This window comes from Lampris incognitus, chromosome 13, assembly GCF_029633865.1.
Source record: "Lampris incognitus isolate fLamInc1 chromosome 13, fLamInc1.hap2, whole genome shotgun sequence".
NCBI classification, from domain to species: domain Eukaryota; kingdom Metazoa; phylum Chordata; class Actinopteri; order Lampriformes; family Lampridae; genus Lampris; species Lampris incognitus.
Genome location: NC_079223.1, coordinates 6,184,886 through 6,197,747, shown reverse-complemented (window position 1 = coordinate 6,197,747; position 12,862 = coordinate 6,184,886). Strand labels below are relative to the sequence as shown.

Sequence of the window (12,862 nt, the reverse complement as noted above, 5' to 3'; positions counted from 1 at the left end):
ATGCTCAGTCATCCAGGTACGAAGATGAAAAAAGGTTGAATCAGTTCATCTGGATACAGTGTTTATTGACAATAAACATTGTATCTGTAACGCTAACAATAAACATTGTAACGCTAACAATTAACACTGTAACGCTAACAATAAATATTGTATCTGTAACACTAACAATAAACATTGTAAAGATAACAATAAACATTGTAACGCTAACAATTAACACTGTAACGCTAACAATAAACATTGTATCTGTAACGCTAACAATAAACATTTTATCTGTAACGCTAACAATAAATATTTTATCTGTAACGCTAACAATAAACATTGTATCTGTAACGCTAACAATAAACATTTTATCTGTAACGCTAACAATAAATATTTTATCTGTAACGCTAACAATAAACATTGTATCTATAACGCTAACAATAAACATTGTAACGCTAACAATTAACACTGGAACACTAACAATAAATATTGTATCTGTAACACTAACAATAAACATTGTAAAGATAACAATAAACATTGTAACGCTAGCCATAAACATTGTAAAGATAACAATAAACATTGTAACGCTAGCCATAAACATTGTAAAGCTAACAATAAACATTGTAACGCTAGCCATAAACATTGTAATGCTAACAATAAACATTGTACCGCTAGCCATAAACATTGTAAAGCTAACAATAAACATTGTACCGCTAGCCATAAACATTGTAATGCTAACAATAAACATTGTAACGCTAGCCATAAACATTGTAACGCTAACAATAAACATTGTAATGCTAGCCATAAACATTGTAATGCTAACAATAAACATTGTAACGCTAGCCATAAACATTGTAAAGCTAACAATAAACATTGTAACGCTAGCCATAAACATTGTAAAGCTAACAATAAACATTGTAATGCTAACAATAAACATTGTATCTGTAACGCTAACAATAAACATTGTAACGCTAACAATTAACACTGTAACACTAACAATAAACATTGTAATGCTAACAATAAACATTGTATCTGTAACGCTAGCCATAAACATTGTAAAGCTAACAATAAACATTGTAACGCTAGCCATAAACATTGTATATGTAACGCTAAGTTCAAGTTCAAGTTGCATTTTTACAGCGCTTTTCTAGCTGCAACAGCCACTCAAAGCCCTGAATTAAATGAGAAAGAAATTAAATAAAACTTGTTGGGCTTTGTTGTGTGTGGGTTTCTGTTCTGTGGGGCCTTTCAATGAATCATACAGGGGGCTAGCAATGCGTGAGAAATCTTTGATATATTGCCTGTAATAACTGCTCTCAGTTCCCCAGCCGTACCTTGCTTTGTGTCCTTCAAAGCTCCAACTGCAGCTGTGTCAGCAGGGTCCGCTCTGTTTCCTCCTCTGGACACAATCCTTCTCGAGTACTGCACTTCGGTTCTGAGCAAATCGCACTTTCTTGGTTTGAGTTTTATTCCATATTTTCTCAGTTGTTGTAGTGCACCCCTAGTAACGCCAGCAGTAAACCTTGTATCCAGATGAACTGATTCAACCTTCTTTGATGGGTGGTACGCTTTTCTTTCAAAAAAGCGTGTCGCTTTCATAAATGTCTTCCTCGTAATCTATAACAGATGCACACAGGCCACCCTATAGACAAGGTCAAGTAAAAAATAAAAAACTAGAGATGAAACCCAGTTTAAAAAAAGTATCTTGTGGGGACTGAAACCACAATTCAGCAGCATAGCCTGGTGTGTAAGCGACATGCTGTGTGTGTGTGTGTGTGTGTGTGTGTGTGTGTGTGTGCGCGCGCGCATGCTTCAGAGGAATATGAAAACCCAACAAATTTCTAATTACACCGTGACTCCTGAAATGCTCACAGAATCTGTGCTTCCTGTAGGTTTGAATCGGGTTCAAATCCGAGTCTTGAATCTTGAACTTGGTTTGGATGACGGGAGAGAGCCGTTTTGAAAGTGAACAAGACCCGGGCGAAATTCTGCAACATATAGTCACTATGAATTCCCACATAAAAACAAATGAAAACCCGTATTATTACATCATATTCTTGGGGCTGACAGTTAAAACACCGAAATCCAGACTGAATCTGAAAGCATCCCTGCATGATATCGAAACAATACTAAAACTAGTAATTCCCATTTGAAAACTAAATCCCTTTACAACAACCAATAAAGCTCTGCGGGAACGAAGGAAGAGCCCAGCGACACTTTGCCTCGAGTACATTTTGGATTGATGTGTTGAAGTTAGCGCAGGAGTTTGACCGCTCTCTGACACCAGAAGCTGTCTCCAGAAGTTAAAACTCTCCGACTGTCATCCCGACCAGGCAAATCAATGAGGAATGAATCACCTCGCTGGCTTTCAACCTCAGCACTGCTCTCGTCTCAAATCCAAGCTACTTGCAGGCAGGCGAAAAAACGCAGCTGGCGTCCCCCAAGGCCCATCTATTGCATCATTTCACTCATTGCCATTTGGGTTTTGACAAGCCGTACATATGCCTCAATCCCTGTGTTTTTATTTTATCTCTTTGTTTTCTCTTTGACTGGCCCCAGAGAGCACAGCAAAAGGCTCTCTTCATTGTGGCCAGACAGCAAATACACATTTGGGCTCTGCTTTCTGATCCAGAATGTCACATCCGAGTGAGACACACACTGATCTGTGAGCGTCTCTCTGGAGTCAGCTGGCCTGCCTACAACGCGTCAGCGCTGCCAGTGAACAGGAAGTGGGAGAATCAGGGTTTGGTGTCCAACTGCAAGCTCGAGGGTCCTTTTTTCAAGTATCATTATGTTCCTCATTGGGTAGGCAGGATTCCCCGAGTGGACTTTGAGGTTGGAGGAGGCAGCCTGTAAACTGATTTCTGCACAGCGTTTCGGCCGCCATTCAAATTTGGCCGGCGAAAAGCGAGCAGCTGTGCGTGCAGCTAACACGAATGAACTTGATATGCACATTCATGCGCTGATGTGGGACCAATACAGTACTGACTTTACAGTACACAACTGCAGCCGTTTCACCCTAATCCAGCAGCTAGGCTAAGGGGAGATAATCACAGAGTCTTTCATGTAAATTAGCTCCTTTCCCATTATTTAAAATCAATCCTCCCCTTGTAACGGTTCAGACTGAACCACACAACCCTGAAAGACAGCATGTTGTCGAATATGGTGAAGGAGCACCAGGTTTAAACAGTTTAGTCAAGGGGAAAGCTGCCCATCACAGCATCTACAGAGCACGGAGACGGTGATATGAGTTAGCAGGTAGTCAGTCCTAAAAACTTGTTCAGTTCATCTGAAGAAATAATCCCGATTATTTAGTGTTTGGCATTTCAGGTGACAGGTATGTGCACAAGTCCATGAATACTGGGATGGCGTCCAGTGCTTTACCCGTGCCCCCCGTCCATAGGGGCACAGGTAAAGTGGTTGTGTCGGGAAGGGCATCTGACGTAACATTTTGCCAAATCATTAAGACCATACCGGATCGGTCGAGGCTTCATGCCGGATCAGTCGAGGCCTGGGTTGACAATGGCCGCCATTGGTGCTATGCCCTCACAGGGTACCGATGGAAACTATAAAATATGCTGTGGCGACCCCTGAGAAACAGGGAAAAAGCCGAAAGAAGAAGAGTTAGTATATGGTATTTACAGTAGTGCCGATGGCCGTTGAGAATAAGCCCATTTTCACCGCATCATACAATGACGCAGAAAAGCATCAGTACATGACTCGAGAGGTGACTTTCTGCGTCTGTATGAGATGCGGCAGGTTAACCGTTACCTAACCTCAGCCCTTACTTTAACCACAACCTAACCCTAACCCTAAACTCAACCACGACCTAACCTGTAAGTCATAAATATTAAGAAATCTCGGCGGAAGTTTCACATTGGCATCTGTCAGAATCAGGAATACTTTATTTTGTCGTTTCAGTTCATGCACTTGCGCACGTGAAATGAACCAAAACATCGTTTCTGCCAGCCCACAGCAGTGCAACACAAAGACAAAAACACATATCCGAAAACTACAAGCACTACAAGAACACATATATCCAAACTAAAAAAAATCACTGTCCAGCAGAACGAACGCCAGCCAGGATGACTGTTGGAGCTGCCGGTCTGCATGAGTTAGCAGTTAGCTTACCCTGCCCCACTTCTGCATCCTGTCAGACCACCCTCAATTGGTGTTTCCTCTTTGGGTGCAGCTCTGGTCAGGGCCGTGGTCCTTGGGCCCACAGGATGCAGCAGACCAAGTTCTGTCAGCCGATCCAGCGCCAGCTCTCCCAGCCAGACACCTTCGACACAACTCCCCGCACTCCACACGACAACACTAAAAACACAATCAAGGCTAGGCGAGGCCACCGCCAGACCGCCCTCGGTGTTATCGGAACTGCTGGTCTGTATGGGCAAGCAGTTAGCTTAGCCTGCCCCGCTTCCGCATCCTGTCAGACCGCCCTTGGTGTTTCCTCTTTGGGCACAGCTCCAGCCAGGGCCGTGGTCCCTGGGCCTACAGGACACAACAGACCAAGCTCTCCCAGCCGATCCAGCGCCAGTTCTCCCAGCCATCAAACAACGACAAACTTAGATGCAGACATGGACAAAGACACTGCATGGATGATACTGGGTGAGGCCGCTGCAGACGTGAATTTGCGTTGCCATCTTCCCACACCGGAAGCAGAAAATGATGGAATATGGAATATGAGCCAGTCTGTACAGATTCCCATGTGTGTCTTGCACATTATATATCAACTCTGTCAATATAGCATCAGTATATGATGCTGTGGGGTGAGGATGCACTGGCCACTTTAACAAATATAATGTAAATAAGAACAGCCCAACCTCCCAGAGCATTCTGACCAATTAGGAAAGAGCAAAAGGTTGATTTCCTTAATACGTCTGACGTGTACACCTTTAACATATGTGAAGTCTCATAAAAATGCACAAGTTTTGCATTTTGAACATTGCAGTTTGCATTACTGCTGGATTCTTTATGATTAGTCACAAACAGAATTAGTCTCTGATGGCAAAACCCCGATGCCTCAAATGAGCTACTACTACTACTACTACTACTAATACTTTCGGCTGCTCCTATTAGGGGGCGCCACACCGGATCATCCGTTTCCATCTCTTCCTGTCCTCTGCATCTTCCTCTGTCACACCAGCCACCTGCATGTCCCCCCTCACCACATCCATTAAACCTCCTTTTTGGCCTTCCTCTTCTCCTCTTCCCTGGCAGCTCCATATTCAGCATCCTTCTCCCAATATACCCAGCACCTCTCCTCCGCACATGTCCAAACCATCTCAATCTCGCCTCTGAAAAGTTTCAAGTTGTACATATCAAGTTACATGTACAACTTGAATCTTTTCACTCATTTCCTGGTAGGTGTCGGTGAAAGTTTTTCTACAGTTGTGTGCCTGTCGTTGATATTTATCCATGGTAAATCTTGCAGGCATCACGAAAAATATGCCGTTGACAACAAACAGGAAATTGGTATGACCGCCGCAGTGGAAACCAGAAGTCAGTGGACTACAGTTATGCACAGAGCTGATCGGGGAGGGGGACAAAAAGGGGGGGGGTCAATATAGCCTGGTTCTAGGCCCCTGAATCACTATTCACCACTTAGTTTCACTCATCCTGCCCACTTTCCAAATTTTGCCGAGCGATTCAGAGGTCTCCGGTGTCGCCCCTGTCTATGGCTTCTTCCAGGTTGGAGAAACAACCGAGCCAATCAGCATCTTTGTGGGCGGGGCTAAAGCTGGCGACGTTATCACGCTGTGCCGGAGCCAGACGGCTCACAATAACAATCCCCAAAATGGTGCACCTTAGATCATGAAGAAAAAAAAGCAGACTAGAGAAATCAAAGCCCAAAAGACAAGAGCACTGCAACAACACTACAAACCAGGAGCGTTATGCCCTGAGAAGGTAAATGCATCGGCCAAGTGGGTCCGTTTGTCTGAAGGGCGGTCGTAATGCTGTTGCTGTGCTCCGGACGTTTGATCCTTTGCAATAAAGCAAACTACAAGCATAGATTGTAATGCCGAGGGCGCGTTGTAATAAACTGTGGATGTCCACAGCAGTTTAATGTTTTGTGGTGGGGAGGCCACAGGCTCCAGGGAACACACGCTGCTCTGGAAGCTGTTTCACATCACTGAGCCAATCTCAGGGCAGAATACTGAGGGCATTGTGAAGGCATTCATTCAAAGTCGAGACGTTTAGGCCGTTTAGGCCGAACAGAATTCTTCAATTCGTTACGACTCCCTGAACCAACATGTTGTCTTTGCAGAAACCCGCACGTGTTTGTTCAGCGTCGACTCACACTCTCGGTAAAGCTGCTTAAATTAACGGCTGAAAACGAAGCTGGGTTGTTGGGTAACAGTCACGTGGCGTCGGTGAGCAAAAAGCAAACCCCTCCTTCCCCAAAAAGATACAGAAACCGGTTGAGAGGGCAGTTTAGGGGGATTTAATGGATGGATGACAAGCTGGCTATCCAGTCTGGATCCAGGCAGTCCTACCCAGCAGGAAGCATTAGCATACACCACTGAACAGCATGTGTGTGGGTATTAGAATACTCCGGCGACGGGAAGTATTAAACAAGGACTTCCGGTCACATGCAAATCTCCATGATGGCGGCTTTATGTAGGTTGGGTGCAGATAGTCAGGGTTATAATATCCCAACGGGACTGCTAGCATGACAGGTCATCACAGTCAGGCACGTTTCCTTTCATGCACCCGCCCACTTGAAATGAGAGCCAATCAGGAAGCAGGAACACGTTTCCCACAGCAGCGCAACACAAAGACAAAAACACACACCCAAACCCCAAGAACACACATACCCAAACCACAAGAACACACATATCCAAACCACAAGTACACACATATCCAAACTACAAGAACACACATATCCAAGCCACAAGAACACACATATCCAAGCCACAACAACACACATATACAAACTACAAGAACACACATATCCAAACCACAAGAACACACATATCCAAACTACAAGAACACACATATCCAAGCCACAAGAACACACATATCCAAGCCACAACAACACACATATACAAACTACAAGAACACACATATCCAAACCACAAGAACACACATATACAAACTACAAGAACACACATATCCAAACCACAAGAACACACATATCCAAACTACAAGAACACACATATCCAAGCCACAACAACACACATATACAAACTACAAGTACACACATATCCAAACTACAAGAACACACATATCCAAGCCACAAGAACACACATATCCAAGCCACAACAACACACATATACAAACTACAAGAACACACATATCCAAATTACAAGAACACACATATCCAAGCCACAAGAACACACATATCCAAGCCACAACAACACACATATACAAACTACAAGAACACACATATCCAAACCACAAGAACACACATATCCAAACCACAAGAACACACATATCCAAACTACAAGAACACACATATTCAAACCACAAGGACACACATATCCAAACCACAAGAACACACATATCCAAACCACAAGAACACACATATCCAAACTACAAGAACACACATATTCAAACCACAAGGACACACATATCCAAACCACAAGAACACACATATCCAAACTACAAAAACACACATATCCAAACCACAAGAACACACATATCCAAACTACAAGAACACACATATCCAAACTACAAGAACACACATATCAGAACTACAAGAACACACATATCCAAACTACAAGAACACACATATCCAAACTACAAGAACACACATATCCAAACTACAAAAACACACATATCCAAACCACAAGAACACACATATCCAAACTATAAGAACACACATATCCAAACTACAAGAACACACATATCCAAACTACAAGAACACACATATCCAAACCACAAGAACACACATATCCAAACTACAAGAACACATATATCCAAACCACAAGAACACACATATCCAAACTACAAGAACACACATATCCAAATTACAAGAACACACATATCCAAGCCACAAGAACACACATATCCAAGCCACAAGAACACACATATCCAAACTACAAGAACACACATATCCAAACCACAAGAACACACATATCCAAGCCACAAGAACACACATATCCAAACCACAAGAACACACATATCCAAACCACATGAACACACAAATCCAAGCCACAAGAACACACATATCCAAACTACAAGAACACACATATCCAAACTGCAAGAACACACATATCCAAACTGCAAGAACACACATATCCAAACTACAAGAACACACATATCCAAACTGCAAGAACACACATATCCAAACCACATTAACACACATATCCAAACCACATTAACACACATATCCAAACCACATGAACACACATATCCAAGCCACAAGAACACACATATCCAAACTGCAAGAACACACATATTCAAACCACAAGGACACACATACCCAAACCACAAGGACACACATATCCAAACTACAAGAACACACATATCCAAACTACAAGAACACACATATCCAAACCACAAGAACACACATATCCAAACTACAAGAACACACATATCCAAACCACAAGAACACACATATCCAAACCACAAGAACACACATATCCAAACCACAAGAACACACATATCCAAACTACAAGAACACACATATCCAAACCACAAGAACACACATATCCAAACCACAAGAACACACATATCCAAACTACAAGAACACACATATCCAAACTACAAGAACACACATATCCAAACCACAAGAACACACATATCCAAACTACAAGAACACACATATCCAAACTACAAAAATACTACAAAAACACATATATCCAACATATCAAAAACAAAATTTCGCGGTCCAATAGAGCAAATGCCCGTCTGACTCTCGGAACTGCCAGCCTGCTTGGGCTAGCAGTTAGCTTAGCCTGCCCCGCTTCCGCGTCCCGTCAGACCACCCCAGGAGCTCCAGGCAGGGCCGTGGTCCCTGGGCCCACCTGACCAAGCTCCCCCAGCCGATCCGATGCCAGCCCTTCCAGTCAGACACCTTTGACACACTTCCTCGCACCCCACACAGTGACACCAAAAACACAGTCAACGCTAGGTGAGGTCGCCACCACCAGCTTAGCCTGCCCCGCTTCCGCGTCCTGTCAGACCGCCCTTGGTGTTTCCTCTTTGTGTGCAGGTCCAGGCAGGGCCGTGGTCCCTGGGCCCACAAGACGCAGCAGACCAAGCTGCCCCAGCCAATCCAGCACCAGTTCTCCCATTAATCAAATGAAGACATAAAGTTAGACGTAGGTGTGGACAAAGACACTGCATGGACAGTACTTGGTGAGACCGCCACAAACATGAATTCACGCCGCCATCTTCCCACAACGGAAGCAGAATTTTTGTAATCTATGATCTCTGGCCTTTTGCAGCTCAATTAATTGTCTTAGGAGTCTTACAGCCATTAAAGGGTCTTATTCATGATGCATCCGATTTCCGAGAGTTCAACACTGCCTATTACAAGATGGGTTTGGAAGAACAAGTTGGTATATACTGATTTGTGAAATTAAGGTAAAATCATGTGGAAATAGATGAATTATTTTAAAAAATAACCTCATAGATTATTCTGAGCATTCTAATAGTGGAACATCATCCCACAGTGCAATGATGTATGGTCACAAGGAAGAGACACTGTCTTTGTCCTATGCAATCTGCTAAAATGCATACCATTTATTCAATCATCGTGTCAACTTTAATGAAAACTCCCTCTACATTTCATTTTTGGGTGTGCTCTACAGTGTTTTCTGTGAAAATTCCCAGGCTCAACCCCTAGAGAAAGCCTGTGGAATGCTGTGAGTCTGATTGCATCTGTATTTCGTTGTCGTTTGTTCCATCCACCCAGATGGACCTGCCCAGAATCTTATAAATGGGATCTGTCCACACCGATTATCAGAAACTGGCTGAAAAAACAAATGGATGAACACACAAGTAGTCTAAATAGGATTCAGATGTACTGTCCCTTTTTTTTTTTTACATTTTTAATTGATGAAAATTGATGGTGCAGTGTTGGAAGTGATCACGGTGTTATCCCAGCGTCAAATCACACGTCACAGTATTAAATCACAAGTTAAGTTCCAACATTCAACTTTCAGCTACTCCACCGTTTACACACAACACACGCTTAATCAGATTATTCCCCACAGAGGTCTCGTCAAGTCGCGTGACATGCACCAGGCTTAAAGCCATTTTCAGTAGGCCCTTTACCCGTCTGACCATTGTTTTATTTATGTTTTTGGATCCCCCCCTTTTTCTCCCCAATTGTAGTTGGCCAATTACCCTATTTCCGAGCCGTCCCGGTCGCTGCTCCACCCCCTCTGCCGATCTGGGGAGGGCTGCAGACTACCACATGCCTCCTCCCATACATATGCCGCTTCTTTTCACTTGACAGTGAGGAGTTTCACCGGGGGAACCTAGCACGTGAGAGGATCAGGTTATTCCCCTCCCCCCGAACAGACGACCGACCAGAGGAGGCGCTAGTGCAGCGGCCTGGGCACATACCCACATCCGGCTTCCCACCCGCAGACACGACCAATTGTGTCTGTAGGGAAGCCCGACCAAGCCGGAGGTAACACAGGGATTCGAACCAGCGATCCCTGTGTTTGTAGGCAAGGGAATAGACCGCCACGCCACCCAGACGCCCCCATCAAGCTATTGTTGAGCAAGATAGTGACCGTCTGCTGTCTGCTCCGGTGTTTCAACTAGCTTATTCTGTGACCCAACCCGGGGGTGAAAGGAGAAACTGGAATTTGGAGGATTCACTGAGTTTCTAAAATCAAAGTAAAAGCCAGTCATTTTGAGCTAGAGGAAACTGTGCCGCTTCTTTGTTTGAATGGTAAGTCCCTCTCCCAGTTGGCACAGGCCTCTCAGTCTGAATCAGTTTCGCGGTTGAGGCTTTGACCTCCGAGACGTTCCCCCTTCTGCTGGGCTCCTCGCTTGTTGGCGGGTCTTCCGCCCGGTCTCAGCTCACATGACCCGGAACAACGCGGCATGTTCTGGTGCCGTTGCTGTCCGTAGCTGACGAATGACATCCTTTTGGAGGACAAGGCCGTCCCCGTCGTATCTTCAGAGCCTTGCGCACGCTGACATCTTCCATCGTCCGGGTTGCTCATAACTCAGCCGAGTGTTCGGCAGCGAACATCCAACCCGCATTGCAAAGTCAATCAGTTTTTTTTACCCCCCCCCTTTGATCTATTGATTTGTGATTCATTTTCTACGGCATTGAGCCAGAAAGGCTGACAATAATTTACATTATGTAAGGTCTGTGCCCTTCTGTGCAAATTCCAAAGGTGATTTATGACTCTAGAGCCCCTTGGAAACGTTTGAATGAGATGTTATACAACAGAAAACGGAGAGGAGAAAGGAAGATCAGACGCAGATTTCGTCCAGTGTTCCCTGGTTTATTGACTTGTCTCCGGCTAAAAGAAGAAGGCCTCATGTTGCAAAATCCCTCCGACATGGGTGGACATGTGAACATAATAGCGGGGAAGAGCCGGGCGTGGATGGCTCGCGGCCTTTAGACGGAACGTCTCGTATCACAAATCAGATCATGAAATATAAGTCAAGCCTCATAGTAGGATGTCAGAGACGAGTTAGCAGCGGGACGCCGAGGACAGTAAAACGAAACCTGTCTGAGTTGCGCTCGCTCGCTCGCCAGGAGCCGTGACCCGTGACTTCTGCAGGTCAACCGAACCCGCAGTCGCTGACAGCTCGCATCGCGCGCCAGGAGGACGGATCAGAACCAGTTCCGTTTCGTGCAGACGTAACGAAACGTCGCCGAGGGCGTTGACGCGCGGGTCGAGATCCGGGCCTTGGCTGCTGTCCGCTGCAGCCTCCGATGCTGGGCCGGGGACCTGGAGGGTAACGCGTGTCTGCGGAAGACAGGGGCGGATCTACGGGGTGGCAAGGGGTGGCAGCTGCCACCTCTGGGCCACAGTCTTGCCACCCCTGTTGCCACCCCATTTATAAATCAGATAATATGTTTTTAAAGTATATTTTATGTACATGCATGGTGAAGGTCAATGAGACCCGCGCCAAACTCATCTCAAACAGAAGTCGCTGATTTAGAATCCCCCTCCCCCTCACAGGCACGGATCTACAGGGTGGCAAAGGGGTGGCAGCTGCCACCTCTGGGACACAGTCTCGCCACCCCTTTGCCACCCCAGGAAAAAATCTCTAGATCCGCCACTGGCGGAAGATGACAGAGTCTAATGGGCCTTAGATGGAGGGAGATAAACGCAGCTTTGGTTGCTAATGGAGCTGCACTTTGACCCTCTCGAGTTTTAAAGACTTACTCCAGCAGCCCAGGGGCAGGACCCAGACAGTTTAGCTAAAGCCGGGGGGGGGGTCGTCACCGGGAGAGAGGGGGCTATTAAGTAATGACGTCGGTGGGAGATTTGAAACTCTTCTGTTTTTCACGTGTAAAGCAGTCCCTCGCTATCCGCTCTTAACTAAAAGAGGAGCACAGGCGTGTTCTCACACACCTCTGTGCGTGTGTGTGCGTGAGTGCGTGTGCGTGCGTGTGTGTGCACATGTGTATTTCTAGTTACCTTGCTGTCAACCCCCCCCCCCCGTCCTTGCGTTCCTCACACGCACATGGAAAATCTCTGCAGCTATAGGAGCGGGGCTGCCACGAGCGTCCCCCGAGCGGACTCACAACGCGCTCGAGTCCTCCTCGGACACCGGCGCTCGCGACCCCCCCTCCCCCTCTTTTCCCAGCGCAAACACTTGCCTGTGCCTCCGTCCCGCGGGAGGCCGGACATTTTTCCACGAATAGGTCATTTGTGCCTTTTCCCTTCCTCTTTGCGTCCTATCTGCGCCGAGCTGGAAAGTCTTTGGCCGGGACGGGTTTTTATCAGCC

General features: G+C 45.6%; 1 protein-coding gene across 1 annotated transcript in view; it reads left to right on the top strand.

Annotated features, from left to right (window-relative positions):
- Positions 1-2,835, top strand: part of wdr27 (WD repeat domain 27) — a 119,674-nt gene extending 116,839 nt beyond the window's left edge. Inside the window, exon 25 of the mRNA XM_056292255.1 lies at positions 2,539-2,835. Within this exon, the coding sequence (XP_056148230.1) occupies positions 2,539-2,835 (297 nt within the window). The remainder of the gene's footprint in view (positions 1-2,538) is intronic.
- Positions 2,836-12,862: the final 10,027 nt, after the last annotated feature.